This window comes from Emiliania huxleyi (assembly GCF_000372725.1).
Source record: "Emiliania huxleyi CCMP1516 chromosome Unknown EMIHUscaffold_198, whole genome shotgun sequence".
Classification (NCBI taxonomy): domain Eukaryota; phylum Haptophyta; order Isochrysidales; family Noelaerhabdaceae; genus Emiliania; species Emiliania huxleyi.
Genome location: NW_005200615.1, coordinates 174,292 through 189,994, shown reverse-complemented (window position 1 = coordinate 189,994; position 15,703 = coordinate 174,292). Strand labels below are relative to the sequence as shown.

Here is a 15,703-nt window from a genome sequence, read left to right as displayed (position 1 = left end):
CAGCCAGTGCACGCATCGTGTTTGTGTGGGGGGTGGGGGGTGGGAGGCGTCACGCATGTCTCTCGGAAATGTCTAGAAGGTGTCTCGGAAGTCTCTCGTAAGTGGCTCGGAGGTGTCTCGGAGGTGTCTCGGAGGTGCCGATCGCCCGCCGACTTGGCCATGCCCGGCAGCAGCAGCGAGGCCATCAGGAAGTGGGAGAGGTAGTTGACCTGCAGCGTCATCTCGTGTCCGTCGGCCGACCACGCGGGCGCCTCGCCCGGCTGGTACACGGCCGCGTTGCAGATCAGCCGGTCAATCGGCCGGTTGAGCTTGGACCTCTCCAGCTCCTTGCAAAAGGCGCGCACAGACGCAAACGAGCCGAGCTCGACTTGCAGGGGCGTAAAGTCGTCGGCGGGGAAGTCGCGGTCGAGCGCGGCGTCGCGCATCTTGTCCAGATCGCGCACCGCGCCGAACACGTGGTATTCCCCCGTGCGGAGCAGGTTCGCCGCAGCCTCGAGCCCCGCGCCCGACGAGGCGCCCGTGATGACCGCCAGCTTCTTGTCGCCAAACTTCTTGGTCGCGCGACGGCGCTTGAGCATGGCGCTCGGCCGCGGGATCAGCTTTGCCGGCCCGAAGTCGGTCAGGAACTTGAAGGCGGCAGCATCCGCGAGCAGCACGAGCAGGAGCACGCGTCTCATCGCCGTGCAGAGCGGCGGCCGAAGGAACGCGGCAGAACCAGGCGTGGGCGTCCGGCCTGCGGCGCGGGCGGCGGCGGGACTGAGCGCCGGGAGCGTGGGGCGCGTCGGGGTGGGTGAGGAGGTGGCGCCGGCCGAGTGGCGAGGGAACAGCTCGCTGATGACTCGGATGAGTCAAAAAAAATGCCGGGGGGCTTTGGCGCTCTGGATGGGGCGTGACCTCCTGCCTCCAACCTCCTTCCTTTTTGAGCAGGTGTGACGCCGCGCGAGCGACGCTCCGAGATCGCCCGAGATAGCGCGGCGCGGCCCCGACGAGATCGCCCGAGATGGCGCGAGATCGCCCGAGATTGCGCGGCGCGGCCCGAGGCGAGGTGGATGGGTTGGGAGCGAGGGGGCGGAAGTGCTCAGTGCGGTAGATGGTCAGCTCGAGGCGCGTGAGCCGGACTTGTGAGCCGGACCACCCCCTCTTGAAACCTGCGTTGTTTCTACCACGACGCGATCTTTGTCAAGCGCAACAACTTCAACCTGCTGCTCCACGAGACGTTCGGCGGCGGCTTCTCGCCCACCGCCGTTCTCAAGCTGCGCCGCCTCGCGCGCAAAGCCGCGCGCGGCAGCGTCGACCGCACGGCCTACTCGCCCAAGTACTCGCTTTCTTTTATGTCCCACCATGCAGAGCGCATCTCTCTCTCTGTTGTGCGAGGCGTGAACCGCGCCATTCGCTCTCACCTGGCAACCCTGTCTGCACGTCTCGCGCGCGCGTGAACAGGGCTCCAGGCCCCAAATGACGTGTGAGTGTTAGAGTTGTTTGCGTTGTTGAGCCAGGACTCAACATACGGGCTGTCGCCGTCCCAAACTGTCACTCCCCTTTCTCGTGTGTCTCGCGCCTTGCGGGGGGGGAGCGGAAAGGAGGAACCTCTTCCCAAGAGCACCACTCTTGGAGCGCCGCCACTACCACCCAGAGCGCTGCAAGCAGCGCCGGGCAATGACGGCCTACCGCCCACCCAGCCCCCCCTCGGCACACCCCGGCAGCCAATGTGTGACGGCTCGAACCCGCTAAGCCATCCCGCAAGCGGGATGGCCCGCCACTCGAACCCGCAAGCGGGTGTACGAACCGCGAGCGGCTCGCACTCGTGACACGCAGGCGTCCGACAGACGGCGCTTCTCCCGGCCGGGGTGGGGCGCGCGCGGGGGCGGCGGGTGTGCGGGATGTCTGTGGGCCCGAGAGCGATATGCCATGTCCGCCTTGCGTTGTTTCATAACATCGAAGGCTAAGCTCAAAAGAAATCGATTTCCCGTAATCGACGAAATCGCGCCGGCCGCATTCGTGGTAGGGTGAGGATTCATGCTCAAGGCGGCCGTGCTCCTCTCATTCATCGGCAGCGCGTCTGCCTTCGCCCCCGCTCGCAATGATCCTTGCTCGCCGGCCTTGCTGCTACTCCTCTTTCCAATCGTCGCCGGCGAGTGGGACTGCGTCAACAACTCACTCGCGCAGGTAGTCGTGGAGAAGGCCAACCCGTTTTCCACCATCCTCAGATGGGACTTTGACTACAAGAATTTCACGACAGCGGTGGCCAAAGTCACTACATCAGAAGGCAGCAATCTGAAAGTGAACGGTTGCGCCTACGACAGCAGTTCCGCCGACATCTTCTGCTTCAGGACGAAGAGACCGAGCCTGTTCTACCGGCTTGACGGCGACGGGGTGGGAACCCTCATGAACCTGACGTGGGACCCCGCCGCCGACTGTAATGTTGCCGACGACGGGTCTGTCGTCGCCGCCGGAGCGCGCAACGGCAGAATGTACTTCCTCCTGGCAGGCGCATGCCCCACGAGGTCTCTGTTTAGCATCGACCTGACCGGAGGTGGCACCTCCTTCATTGCGAACCTGCTCGTAAACAACTCCAACATAGGAGCATTCAACGGAGTGGATATCGCGGTGTCCGACACTCACATCGCAACCGTCAAGAATGACGGCCGCTTCTGCACGCTGCCTAACCCGCCCACAGGCACCGATCCGGTGACTTGCACCGATCCGCCCGGCGGAAGGCTGGACGATCGAGCCGATTCCTTCGGCGCGGGCATGTTTTACAACTCCGAGTTTGTCTTCTTCTCCAACAGGCTCAGCTGGTTCTTCCGCAGGACATCGGACGGCAACATCACGCTTCAGCGACAGGGCAACGTATTCATCACGTCGACTAACGATGGATGGTCGTGCGGGTCCGGCGATGAGCTGATAATTGAGCTTGTCAGTCCATCGCCTCCGCCGCTCTCGCCGCCGCCGCTCTCGCCGCCACCGCCCTCGCCGCCACCGTCCGCCTCGCCCTCTCCGCCGCCCCCCTCTGCCTCGCCTTCCCCTCCGTTGTACGCCTCGCCACCACCCTCGCCGCCGCCGCTGAGCCCGCCGTCGCCCTCCACGTCGCCCAACTGCAGCTGCTCGCCCTACTACGACCGGGAGCGCGGCATGGCGAACTCGTCCTCCTTTCTCAACGACACCAACGCACTCTTCATCGTCCTCCAGAACAGCTCCGCCTGGCCGCTCAGCCTCCCGGTGTACCACCCGGCGTGGGGCTGCGCGTGCGAGAGCGCCGAGGACCGCCCCGTCTGGCTGGCCGCCCTCGACCTGTGCTTCTGGTTCGACAACCAGACCGCGACGCGGCAAGACGCGCTCTTCGGCGACTCGGGGGAGCTGCGAGGGGCATACGAGCGCGTCTGCGCCGCCTTCGCGCCGGGCGAGCAGGTCAACGAGTACTACCACCACGTCCGGCTGTGCGCGACGCCCGCCCTTGTGCGCGAGATCTACTTCCTCGCCAAGCAGTACTGCGCGCCCGAAGAGGCCAACAACTTCCAGCTCTACCCGCGCCTCGCCCGCGACGGCGCCTTGATGTGCGGCACTGACATCGGCCCGGTCGGGCTCACGCACCTAGAAGCGCATACGCATTCTGTATTCCAGCTAGCGCTCGAGAGTATTCAGCCGTATTCGACCGTATTCAGCCGCCTTCACTGTATTTCTGCCCCGCCGTATTCGCGCGTTGCTCTGAATATGCATAATACCGTATCCCGCCGAGGATGGTGTATTCAGCACGTAGGCCCACGCAGAGCAACGAGGAGGCGGACTGCCCCTGCAACATCTTCTTCGACTACGACGCACTGGCAAACTCGTCCTTGACCGCGCTCGACAGCGTCGACACCTTCTACGCCGCGATCAGCCAGCCCAACAGCTCCTGGCCGGTGCAGCGGCCAGCGACGCGTGACGGCGAGTGCGTTTGCGACGACCCCGAGTTCCGGCCGGTGTGGCTCGCGCCGATCGACATGTGCGACTACTACGCCCGCCAGCCGCCCGCGCTGCAGGCGCTGCTCCTTCCGAACGGCACAGGGGCAAACGGCACAGGGGCGCAGGCGGTGTACGAGAGGGCGTGCCTGGGGCTGTCGAGGCTCGAGCAGAACCGCGACTTCATGCACGTCAAGTTCTGCGCGGACCGTGACTTCATCACCGACATCTTCTACGAGCACGACTACTGCCAGCGCCGCGACGAGTCGGGGCAGCTGATTCCGAGGACTGCTCCGGACGGGCTGCTCTTTTGCCAAGGCATCATACCCTCGCCGTCCCCGCCGCCGCCCTCACCGCCGCCACCCTCCCCACCGCTGCCGCCCGCCTCGCCGCCACCGCCACCGCTGCCGCCCGCCTCGCCGCCGCCCACGCCGCCGCCTCCCTCCGCCTTGCCTGCGCCGCCGCCGTCCGTGTCGCCGTCGCCGCCGCCGCCCACGCCGCCGCCTCCCTCCGCCTTGCCTGCGCCGCCTCCGTCTATGTCGCCGTCGCCGCCGCCGCCTCTGCCGCCGCCTCCCTCCGCCTCGCCTGCGCCGCCGCCGTCCGCATCGCCGTCGGTGGCCCCTTTCGGCTTTACACTCCGCCAGGGCTTCTGCGCTGACGACAACGGCAGCAAGTGCAAGGAGCTTGGCCGCGAACTTCGCAAGGGCAACTACGGCGTCGCGCGGCTTGCGTGCCGACAGCTCTGCGAGCGGACACGTGGCTGCCATGCCGCCGAGCTTCTTCGCCTCCACAAGACGTATTCGCTCTGCAAGGTGTGCGGCTCGGCCGCCACGCGCACGAACAAGGCGCCGGCGAACAACGTCGAGTGTCTCAGTTACAACAACGGGGACTGAGGCTGGTTCCCTGGTGCCCTCCCCTGCGCTGGACGGGTACCCCCCGCAACCCATGCACATGCACATGTGGCATGTGCATGTACATGTTGCATGTTGTTGTTGCAAATGCCACGTTTTCTTAATGCCCGCAACCCACTGTAAGAGGCAGGGACCCGAGGGTGAGCGGTCCGAGGGAGACCATGTGGAAGACGGCTAGAGGGAGCGGACCGTGAGTTGAGGAAATCGAGGGACGCGACCCACTTCGCCACAGACGGTCCCGCGCCTCGCCGCTATGACGGCCACACGGCCGCAGCTCGTGTGCGTGTGGCCGGCTTTGTCCGGAGTGAACACTCCAACGCGCTCGTCGGTGACGGTGTCCCCCAACCTGCGCCGCGCTCGGCGAACCTCGACAGCGCTTTCGGTGGCATGCAGCTCTTTGCAGCCGGCGCCACCTCACGAGAGCGATTAATACAGGTATTTTTTGAGCTTAGCCTTCGATGTTATGAAACAACGCAAGGCGGACATGGGGTATCGGTATTTTTTTGAGATCGCGTTCGTGTTTTATAATAAGAGCTCGCACCATTTGTGGATCTTGCTGTGCCTGTACGATGAGCGACATCCCGTCGCCGTCGCCGCCGCCGCCGCCGCCGCCGCCGCCGCCGCATGAACTGGCCTCGTGGATCACCATCCTAGTCCTATGGATCGTCTTTGCCCTGATCGCCTTTGTGCCGCCCTTGATCGGAGCGTCGACCTCCTCGGACCGGAAATATGGTCTCACTTTCCCCACGAAATTCTTTGCTGGTCTTACACCGGCCTCGGCACTACGGATCAGGCTTAGCGTCGCGCAGAATGCCGCACGCAATATGAGGACACTCACGACATTCCGTTTTCTCAGCGTCGCATGGATCATCGGACTCTGCGTGAACTTACCGATCCTCCTCGAAGGAGTCGAGCCGGAGGACGTGCGAGTCATAGACATGGCACTCGGCATCCTCGCAGTCATCCTTGGCACGACGATTCGCCGCAGCCGCGATGTGCTGTTCTTTTTAACAGCACCCATGTTCGCAGTCGTGTACCAGGCAATGCTCCTCCTCTCCTGCCGCCCTCTTGACACTGTGGGCGTCCGGCTGGTTGGCCTCATCATTGGCCTCGAGTTTCTGTACACCACCCTCGGCACAGAGATGCATGAGGCGGAACTACTGTGGACGGACGGTGTTGAGTGCGCCGGTTTGCGGTACGCCTTTCTCGCAGCTCGGGCCGTCTGGGGCGGTGCCTTTGCCGCAGCCTGCGTGGCTGCCGCGTGGTCGTGCTCTTCACGTCGTGCGCTCGGGCGACTCTGGATCACTATGCGCATCGCTTGCCCGACCGCGCTCCTCCTGCCGACCACGCACCCGGGACTGAGGCTCTTTTGGGGCGACTGCGCTGTCACGGCTGATGCCGGAACGCAGTATCCGCTGGCCGGCGTCACCGGCACCCTGATTTGGTCCGTCACTGGCACCGTCATTTTCACGCTGCTCCTCACTGAGCGCAATCGCGGGCGTCTCGCGCACTGGATCGCAGGAGCGGGCTTTCCACCTTAGTGTGTGTGGAGAAGTTCACCGCCTGCATCCTACCGCCTGCCTCCTACCGCCTCCCTCCCACTCTTACATCTCACCTCGGGTGTGTGCTTACCTTCTTACCTCTTACACCTTAGGAGCCGGCCTACCGGAGGAGTCTCGGAAGCTCGCTGCCGTGGGCACGCTGTTGGGGGCGACATACTGCAACCCGGTCGATCAACTGGTTGACGAGGCCGTCGAGTTGTTCACCGTGCTGCCGTTCTCGCTGCTGACCGTCGACGTGCTCCGCCCGACGTGGACGAACGCGGATTACGCCGTGATGCGACCCAAGTTGCGGACATGCGACGTTGGCGAGTGTGACGCTTTCGTGAGCCACGCCTGGGCCGACGACGCCGAGGAGAAGTACGAGGCGATCGCCGCGTGGGCGGCGAGTTTCGAGAGACGGTAACTGACCACACACGGATCACACCTCCCTCCCCCGGCGGGTGACATGCGAACCTCCCCGCTGCCCCCCCCCAAACCCAACGTCCCCGCTGCATACCCCAAGCCCACCCTCCAAACCCCGCGGAGGTGGGGGCGCGAGCCGTTGCTCTTCTTGGACAAATGCTGCGTGGACCAGCAGGACGTTCGGCGGTCTCTGCGGGGCTTGCCCGTCTACATCGGAGGAAGTAGGGAGCTGCTCTGCTGCGTGGGGCCCACTTACTGCTCGAGGCTCTGGTGCGCCAGCACCCCACCCCTAAACCCTGACTCGAAGCCCTAGATACCGTTCACCGCAACCCGAGCCCGAGAAAGCTCAACCCAAGACCCCTAGCGCCAACCCTGATAGGTGCATCCTCGAGCTCTTCTGCTTCCTGACGCTGCGTGGGAGCACGGACGCCATCACGATCCTCCGGACCGGTTCGATGAGGCGGTCGAGCGGCGCCTCGGAGCTCGAGGCGGCGGACAACATTCTCGGGCCTCAGCTCTCGACTTTCCGGCTCTCCGAGGCGACGTGCTCTCTCGCCACAGACCAGGACCGCATCCTGTCGACCATTGAAGCCGCCTTTGGCCTGCAAGAGGCCTTCAGCCGTAGGCCGTCACAGCAGCCGTGCTTGCTTCCAGAGACCCGCGCACCCCTCACGCGACCGACGCCACGAAGCCATTGGCACACATCGACTAGCCCAATTGACGCGAGTCTCTGGTCGACACATACGGAGCTCGGGGGACCACAGGTGAGGAGCGCAGGAAACGCAGTCGAGACTAGCACAGGTCCCCTCTCTCTCGCGCGCGCGCGAGTCTTGAGAAGAAGCCTGGGTGGAAGGAGCAGCTAGCAGACAGCGGCTGACGCCGGTTCTAGCCCACAGACACGAGGCTGGGGAGGCGGGAACAAAGGGGCACACCCCCCATGTCTCCCCGTATCTCCCCGTATCTCCCCGTATCCGTATCTCGACCATGCGGAACATGGAGAGACTCTCGGTGAGGTGACAAGAGATTCCTCGAGTCGCTCAGTCGCTCAACAAGGGGAGTGGTGCGTTCTGCACTTGCTTACATCTACTACTCTCTTCCAGGCGTTCAACAAGGTGGTGCGCGAGCTCTTCGATTTAGGACCCGAACGCAGCGCGAATCTCCATCTCAAGAAGGCGCGACCCCCCCCCCCCCCCGGTGCAGCCACGCCCCTCCATCCCCGCCCCACGCCCGGCGGACCCAACCGCCGTGTGTCTCGCGTGGCTGGTCGCAGGCCCAGCGTGTGTCGCGTGGCTGGTCGCAGCGCATTCCGCTGCTGCCAACACGGAGCTACTCCGACCGCACGATCACGCACACCGAGGACGGCGGGGAAGAGGCAGACGGAGCGGGAGAGGGGGGGGTGCTGGCGCGCCTCACGTCGCTGATGCGCCAACTGACCACCGCCAGCGAGGCGGAAGGCGGCGGCCTAGGCGGCGGCGCCTCTTCATTGGTCTGAGCAGGCTGCGACGGCGACGGCCTATTGGTCACCCTCCTGTGCTGAGGATGACGCGGTGTCGAACCCGGCGCGACCGCGGAGTTGGTTCATTTCATGGTTTGCACGCGTGCGCAACTCTACAGCTATATGGCAGAACTTACGGGGCCCGGGTACCGCGCGGTAAATGAGAAAAACGCTCGCGCGATAACCGATGACATCGGGACTCACCTGTTTCACGCTGTCACGCATGACGGTTGGGAGTTTCATGTGACATAGCATATCTCTGTCTTTTCAACTCACAGTACGTGAACATCGAAACGACTCCGAGTGTGAAACCGACGTCATGCCCTCACTCGAGGCGCGCGAGCGGCTCTCTCAGTACACGTTTTGGTCGCCCCACCCGCCTCGCTGCTGGCTCGCGGGCGGCGCCTTGCCGTTTTCGGTGCCCGACGGCTCTGCGAGAAAGATTGGCGACCGCCGCCCGTCTTGCGGCGGCCGCGGCGCGGGCGCCTTGCCGGCGTTGAGGCCGTGTGTGGTCGGCTGCCCATCCATGTAGGGGATCGGCCCTGCCCGGACCGACGGGAGGACGAGCGCGTTGAACCTGTCCACCTCGTCCGCCGAGCCGATCGCGATCGAGGTGCGCTGGTCGATTCCCTGGAGCAGGCAGGCAGGGGAGGGAAGGAGAGGTCGGGTGAGCTTCTCCACACACACAACGTGGTGGGGCACGGATCAGGAGCTGGCAGAGCATTCAAAGTGCAAGGCCAAGTGCACGTGGGAGGCCGTGGAAGCGTGTGCCCGGAGGGTTGTCGAGGGTGTGTGTCAGTCAGTCAGTCAGTGTTACACACCTCCTAGCATGGAGGACGGGCCCACACGCACACACACGCTGCACACGATTGGCTCGGGAGCCGACACGAGGCACAGTGCCACCGGCCGTAGCACCGGGGGTGTGTGTCGGAGGAATTTCAGGACGATGTGGAGCAGAGACTGGCGCGTCTCGGAAACGTGTCTGAAGAGCGTGTCGGAGGTGTGTCGGAGGTGTGCAGCGCACCTCGATCGGCACGTCGAGGACGGAGCCTCCCGTCACGGCGTCCGACGACTTGCCGCCGGCGGCCTGAGACAAAACTCACGCGGTCACCTCACTGGCCAAGGCCTGGATACGATGAAATCGGTCAAACTCTGACGAGACGTGGGGAGCAGGACGGCCTTGGGCGGCGGGTGTGGCGGCGGTGGCGGCGGTGGCGGTGGCGTTGGCGGCGGCGTTGGCGTTGGCGGCGGCGTTGGCGTTGGCGGCGGTGGCGGTGGCGGCGGCGTTGGCGGCGGTGGCGGTGGCGGCGGTGGCGGCGGTGGCGGCGGTGGCGGCGGTGGCGGCGGTGGCGGCGGTGGCGGCGGTGGCGGCGGTGGCGGCGGTGGCGGCGGTGGCGGCGGTGGCGGCGGTGGCGGCGGTGGCGGCGGTGGCGGCGGTGGCCTCGACGAGAAGGCTGAAGGGCGCGCACTCAAAGGCGAGACGCAGCTTGGCCGGCGCCGTGTCGCCGCCCGGCGGGTTGGTGAGCACGCCTGGAAGTGTCTCGGAAGTGTCTCGGAAGTGTCTCGGAAGTGTCTCGGAAGTGTCTCGGGGGTTGGTGAGCACGCCCTGCCCCTTGGAGAACTGCTGGCAGATGTCGGGCACCTAGTACCATACCTCCCATAGTACTGAACCCAGCGTGGGTTCAGTCCCGCGGGTGGTGGGGTATGTCGGGAACCAGCCCGCCGCAGAAGCGGAGCGTGTACCGCTGGTCGAGCCAGAAGTCGATCAGCTCGCCTGTTGATTAACAGACACGTATGGCTCTCTGATGCCCAATGCGTGCACTCGTCCCTCTCGTTATGTGTGGGTTCGTGTGTGCGGGGGCCCTCCTTGTCTCTGCCTAGACAGTGTGAGGTAACACCTACCTACCTACCTACCTACCTACCTACCTACCTACCTACCTCGCCTGTTGATTGCACGTGACGAGCGACACATCACAGGCTCGAGAGTTCAACGGGAGGAGTTCGAAGAGCCAGCAGTCGGGCAGCGCCGTAGCCGGGCAGCTCGTGCCGCGCGGTGCGCAGGTTGGCGGGCGAGAAGATCCTCGACTGGGGCGAGATCCGCACCTGCCATCGCAGGGTTGGTGAAATGGCGCATGAGTACGATGAGGAAAGAGCTTGGGCTGCGGCGACGGGGTGGGTCTGTGTCTGACGTGGCGGCTCTGTGGTGCTCTGGGTTCCTCCTCACCCGCAGCCTTACCCGTGGCCCGCTTCCCTCCCCCGTGTGTAATTAATTAATTTAATTAATTAATTAATTAAATTAACCCCGTGTGCTCCGCGAGTGCGTGTTAGCTTCCGTGGCCCCGACCCCATCTTCTGTGGCCCCTGTCCGCACCCTCTCCCGCGAGCACAGCCAACCGTCCGCGCCGCCCACGCCGAGTGTGAACTCGTAGACGCCGTCGTCGAGCGTTGCAAACGCGGTCGTGCGCGGGCCGTAGTTGGCCACCATCGATGCCACCTGGTCGCGGCCGGTCGCGCCGATGACGCCGGTCGCCGCCGGCCAGATGCCGATGATCGTCCCGACGGCCCAGTTGTTGTCGACGATGGCGGAGCCGTCGAGCGGGTCCCAGCAGAGGCAGAAGCGTCCGCCCGCGTGCATCTCGCGCACGTCGGGCGCCTCCTCCGAGGAGCCCGTCTTGATGAGCGGCTCGCTCCGGCACACGTCCCACAGCAGCTGGTCGGCCAGCACGTCCACGCCGAGCTGCACGTCGCCAAACACCGACTTCTGCTCCTCCGCCTTGACGACCAACTCGGCGCGGAGCGCTGCCGAGACAGTGGCAAACGCGCCGAAGAGCGTCAGCATCAGCCGGCGCAGGTCCGGGTCCGCCACCTTTGCGTCGAGCACGTCCGCCATGCTTGGGTACGACTCCTTTCGCACCTCGTCGGTGTAGAAGGCTGTCGACGCGGCGCCGACGTCGGCCAAGCTGACCGTGCCGCGGCTCGTAGCCGCGGCGGGACGGCCTGACGCCGCCGCATGACACGGTACGCTGAAGGACGACGCGCGGAGGGCGCTTCCGAGGAGGAGGAGGAGAGAGCACGAGCAGCGCATCGTCGAGGCTAGTCGTCGCTAGCTGTGTTGCGCCGCTGGACCCTGCCCTCCCCCCCTCATGGTCCCACCACCTAGGTTCTCGAGGTTCTCGAGGTGGATATCCTTTGGCCGCGTTGGGTAGCGAGGATTGGTGTGACGCGATCCACGCAGGCGTGTTTTCTGGCGGCCGACCGTCAGTGCACGGAGTTGCCCCTTCTCCGACTGCCCCGGCTAGTTCCCGAGGTCGTCGGGTGTGACCCCGCCCTCCCCCCCTCATGGTCCCACCACCTAGCCTTCGATGTTATGAAAACAAACGCAAGTGTGCGTGTCTGGTGTTTATTAGCTCCGAGTAGAGGGGGCGCTCCGCTGCTAGGGGAAACCTGGAGCGCGGACTAACCCTCGGAGACCCGTGTTTACTTTAAGGCCCTTTCCTTGCGAACGCGCACCCCCCCTAGCTAGGGGTCAGGGCTCTCTAGCCCGTAGCCCGATGCCGATCATCCGGCCCGCTGGGTGCGCTTCTCAGCTCCCCGGCCCTGGATGTGAGGTTGATGACTGCACTCCAAGTGCTCCAAGTGCGCAAGGCGGACATGGCATATCGCTCTCGGGCCCACAGACACCCCGCACACTCGCCGCACACCCGCCGCCCCCCGCGCGCGCCCCACCCCGGCCGGGAGAGAGGGGAGTGACAGTTTGGGATGGCAACAGACCGAGTATGTTGAGTCCTGGCTCAACAACGCAGATAAAGGACTTGGGTGGTCCGGCCCACAAGTCCGGCTCATGCGCCCCGATCTGACCCTCTACCGCACTGATCACTTCCGCCCCCTCGCTCCCAACCCATCCACCTCGCCTCGGGCCGCGCCGCGCGATCTCGGGCGATCTCGCGCGATCTCGGGCGATCTCGGAGCTCCACGCCACGCCTCTCCACCCCACCCCACCTCACCCACCGCCGCGCCGCGCTATCTCGGGCGATCTCGGAGCGTCGCTCGCGCGGCGTCACACCTGCTCAAAAAGGAAGGAGGTTGGAGGCAGGAGGTCACGCCCCATCCAGAGCGCCGTCGTCGCCGGGTTTTTGGCCCCCGGGTCGTCGCCCGACGGTTGCTGCGCGGGGCAGCAGACCATCGGACGGCGCGACGACGCCCCGTCCGGCACGCTCCCTCCTCCACCCGGCTATTGCCGCACGAGCGCCCTCAGCGGCGGAATTTTTCCCTCGCGCTTCCTTAGGCCCCCGGCAACGCCGACGGACTTCCCGTCCCCCCACCTGCGCCGCAATCACCGCCGTGATTGTCGGCGCTGCGCCCCTTGGCGCCTGTGCATGTCCCGCGTGCCCGCCTGCCAGGGCTGATGCCAAGAATTTTATTTATTAACTTTATTGAGAGTTCCAACGGACTACCCCCACTCTCGTCGCGTGTGGCTTTTAGAGCACTTGCTCGTCGCTCGCTAGGTCTCACACGTACAAGCTCTGATCCATCAAGTGCGGCCGGCGCAGATCTACGGCATGCACCCTGGCATTGGCGTGCGTCATCTCCAACCAGGCTATGCCTCTCTCGAACGACCTGCGGACACGCGTCCCAGGCAGCCTTCGGAAGAGGGATCGCGCGCGAGCGAGACTGCGCTGCAGCAGCGTGCCATGCCCCCCCGCGTTCGCAGGCAGGAGACCTTGGAGATCGACAGTGATTCCCGTCCTGGCCGGGCTCTGCTCGAGCGCCTGGAAGGCGGCATTGCGCACTGTCCACTCGAACTCCGCCAGCATGTGCGGCACCGTGTACTGGTCCGCCCCGCCCGTGAAGCGCGCCTTTCCGATCGCCGCACAAGCTTCGTCGAGTACGTCTAGCGGCCTCCTCTCACACTCCCGCGCCACTGGTGCCGCCGCGCCGCTAATGTCGTAGACCTTTGCACGGCTCGCATCCGCAGTCTGGAACCGCCCTGGCAGCTCGCAGCCTCGCGCCTCTGCCTGCTGCCTCGCCTTTGTCAGGTGCGCCAGCACCGTCATCGCCACGCCCTGCTCGAAGATGCACCACCCGCGGCCGCCCTCGCCCTCGTACGGCGTTGGGTTGTACTCTCCCGGCCCGAACCCGGTGGTCGCGCCTGGCGGGAGGTCGATGCTGCGCTGCTGGATCACCGCCGTGCCGGTCACGCTCGCGTAGAAGTTCCCCATCACTTTGAGGCCTCGCCCGAATACGCTCCTCTCCTCCTCGGTCCTCTCCTCCCCGCTTGGGCTCTTCTGAGGGAGGCTCGCGAAGTCCCAAAAGAGCCCGATATCGCTTGCCTCGTCTCCCTCGCTCGTGGCAGGGACATTCCGCACCAGCGGATTCTGCTCGAGGCTCCTCGGAGACACTCGCTTCGCCGCCTGCGTGGCCGCGTCAGCCTCGAGAAAGCGGCGGACAGAGGCGAGCGTGGTGCCGTGCGGATCGGGGTGCAGCGCCATCAACCAGCCGTAAGAGAGGACTAGGATAGACCGGTCGCCTCGCTCGAGCATCGCCACCGCCTCGTCGCACGGGACGAAAGCGTCTTCAGGAAGCTCCTGTCGACGGCGCATGATGACCGCTCCGCTGTCCTCGCGTGCCAAGCTCGCGTCCGCCTCAGGCGACTGCAGCCAGCTGCCGCTGACCAGCCGGATCGAGCCATCTCCAAGGCGCTCTTTCAGCTTGGCGTCTATGACGCTGTCCGCGGAGGCCAGCGCTTTGGTGAAGTCGATGCCGGCGAGTACCTCCTTGGTGCGTCGCAGCTGCCGGACGGCGTACACGGCGCCGGCGACGAGGCCTCCGAGCAGAACGGCGGCGAGGAGGATTTCGAGAACGATGTGGGCGACCCGGTCGCCGGGAAGCGCGGTGTAGACGCAAGCGAGCACGAGCAGCAGCACGTTGGAGCGAAAGAGCCAGGACTCGAGCGCGTTCTGAAACAGGTAGACGAACGGCTGGGCCCGCTCGTGCTCGCGCCAGAAGAAGAGATTGGCTGCGATGGCGGCGGACGCGAAGCAATAAGGCAAGGCGGCCTCGAGCGCAGCAGACTCGACATGGTCCCGCGACACCCGGCTAGCAACCGCGAGAGAGAAGATGACCAGCTGACGCCTCCAGATCGTGAGCTGCCAGCTGCTGGCATGGCCGGCGAAGCGGCTGGTGAGGAAAGCGACCTGCCGCTCAAGGCGGCGAGGGAAAATTAGCTCGCGGGCCGCACACGAGCACGAGATGACGGGAGACGAGCGCCACTCGCCGCTGTCGAGACCTCGCCGGAAGCTCATCACGTTCTGAACGAGCCGGTAGGCAAGCAAGGGCTCGACGCAGACGAGGACTATGAGCGACGCAAGCACCGTCGGGTGTGAGTCCAGCGTCTCGGGGTGCCACCGGCGGCTGAGCGGGTCGGGGATGTAGAAGGAGAGGACGTCCATGATGACGCTCCAGCTGGAGGTGAGCAGGACGGCAAAGGCGATGCTGTGCACCAGCTCGGCGTTGTCGCGGAATCCGCTTCGGCGCAAGGCGAGCCGGTGGGCTGATAGGCTCGCTGAGGCTCTGTCAAGGCGACGGCCGAACGGATCAGCCTGGCTCATCTCTTCTTCAAGCCAAATTGCGATCTCCATACCTTTTGTGCGTGCAGCGATGAAGAAAAGGAGGATCGCCTGGCAAAGGAGCAGGGCCAGCTCGGCAGCATATTTGGCAACCAGCGGCATCACCATGAGCGACGTGATTGCGATGATGATGGCTGAATACATTGTTAGCACGGCGTCGGCTGAAACGAGACAGCTTGCACTCGGCAGAGCAATGATGTGCAGCCGCAATATCTCGATGATGATCTCGATCGACCGCGGCCACTCCAAATGGAGCGACCCGATGAGGGAAATCATCTGCACGTGATTGACAAAGATGGCGACCGTCGACACCCATCGTTTCATCGCTGTCGGGTGGCGGAGGATGCGCGATGCAAACCACCCGAGAGCAGCTAGCGCCACTAACGCCAGCGCGGCAATGACGGCGATGATGGCAGTCATAGACTCTCGAAAGGAGTCGCAATTGAAGCACTTGGAGGTGTCTTTGATGTTTACTCCCCAGACGCCTGCGAAGGCTGTGCAGGACTTTGGCGGGACGCCAAAGCAAGTGGCCTCTCCGCTTCGACAGCGTTGCAGGGTAGTCATGAAATCGTCCAAACTAGCCGCGTCACCTGGATACTCGAGTTGGTTGTCGCGCAGGTCGAGGGTCTGCAGCGAGTGGAGGTCGGCTAGCTCCGCTGGGAGCGAGCCCGTGAGGCCAAGGCCCGAGAGGTCCAGAGTACTGTCGGTGTATGTGCCGTCGCAAATCGCGGGCGCGTTGCCGCAGATGTTCTCGCGTAGGTGGCGGCG

The 15,703-nt window shown here is 64.9% G+C and overlaps 3 protein-coding genes across 3 annotated transcripts in view; 1 reads left to right on the top strand and 2 right to left on the bottom strand.

The window, feature by feature from the left end:
* EMIHUDRAFT_113752 (hypothetical protein) overlaps positions 1-677 on the bottom strand; it is a gene marked incomplete at both ends in the record, with an annotated part of 4,493 nt that extends 3,816 nt beyond the window's left edge. The window contains one exon of the mRNA XM_005781903.1: positions 210-677. Within this exon, the coding sequence (XP_005781960.1) occupies positions 210-677 (468 nt within the window). The remainder of the gene's footprint in view (positions 1-209) is intronic.
* A 5,192-nt stretch (positions 678-5,869) lies between these two features.
* EMIHUDRAFT_468548 (hypothetical protein) lies at positions 5,870-8,455 on the top strand (the record flags this gene model as incomplete). Its single annotated transcript, XM_005781902.1, has 6 exons — positions 5,870-6,350; positions 6,505-6,811; positions 6,938-7,084; positions 7,194-7,425; positions 7,915-7,986; positions 8,085-8,455. 6 exons carry the CDS (start codon positions 5,870-5,872, stop codon positions 8,304-8,306), a joined length of 1,461 nt encoding a protein of 486 aa, XP_005781959.1. The 3' UTR covers positions 8,307-8,455.
* A 97-nt stretch (positions 8,456-8,552) lies between these two features.
* On the bottom strand, positions 8,553-11,421 carry EMIHUDRAFT_442764 (SBPase). The gene is made up of 7 exons (XM_005781901.1): positions 10,681-11,421; positions 10,337-10,412; positions 10,025-10,083; positions 9,915-9,951; positions 9,751-9,839; positions 9,334-9,396; positions 8,553-8,939 (listed from the first exon to the last, which is right to left on the bottom strand). The coding sequence occupies exons 1-7, from the start codon at positions 11,392-11,394 to the stop codon at positions 8,661-8,663; spliced, it is 1,317 nt and encodes a 438-aa protein (XP_005781958.1). The 5' UTR covers positions 11,395-11,421; the 3' UTR covers positions 8,553-8,660.
* Positions 11,422-15,703: the final 4,282 nt, after the last annotated feature.

What these genes read in the sequence shown, in the direction of transcription:
- EMIHUDRAFT_442764 (XM_005781901.1), bottom strand. Translation starts at nt 11,394, where the DNA reads ATGCGCTGCTCGTGCTCTCTCCTCCTCCTCCTCGGAAGCGCCCTCCGC. An exon ending in GCACGAGCTGCCCGGCTACG is followed by an intron (nt 10,084 to 10,336) that starts GCGCTGCCCGAC and finishes GTTAATCAACAG; the next exon opens with GCGAGCTGATCGACTTCTGG. An exon ending in GCAGTTCTCCAAGGGGCAGG is followed by an intron (nt 9,840 to 9,914) that starts GCGTGCTCACCA and finishes AGACACTTCCAG; the next exon opens with GCGTGCTCACCAACCCGCCG.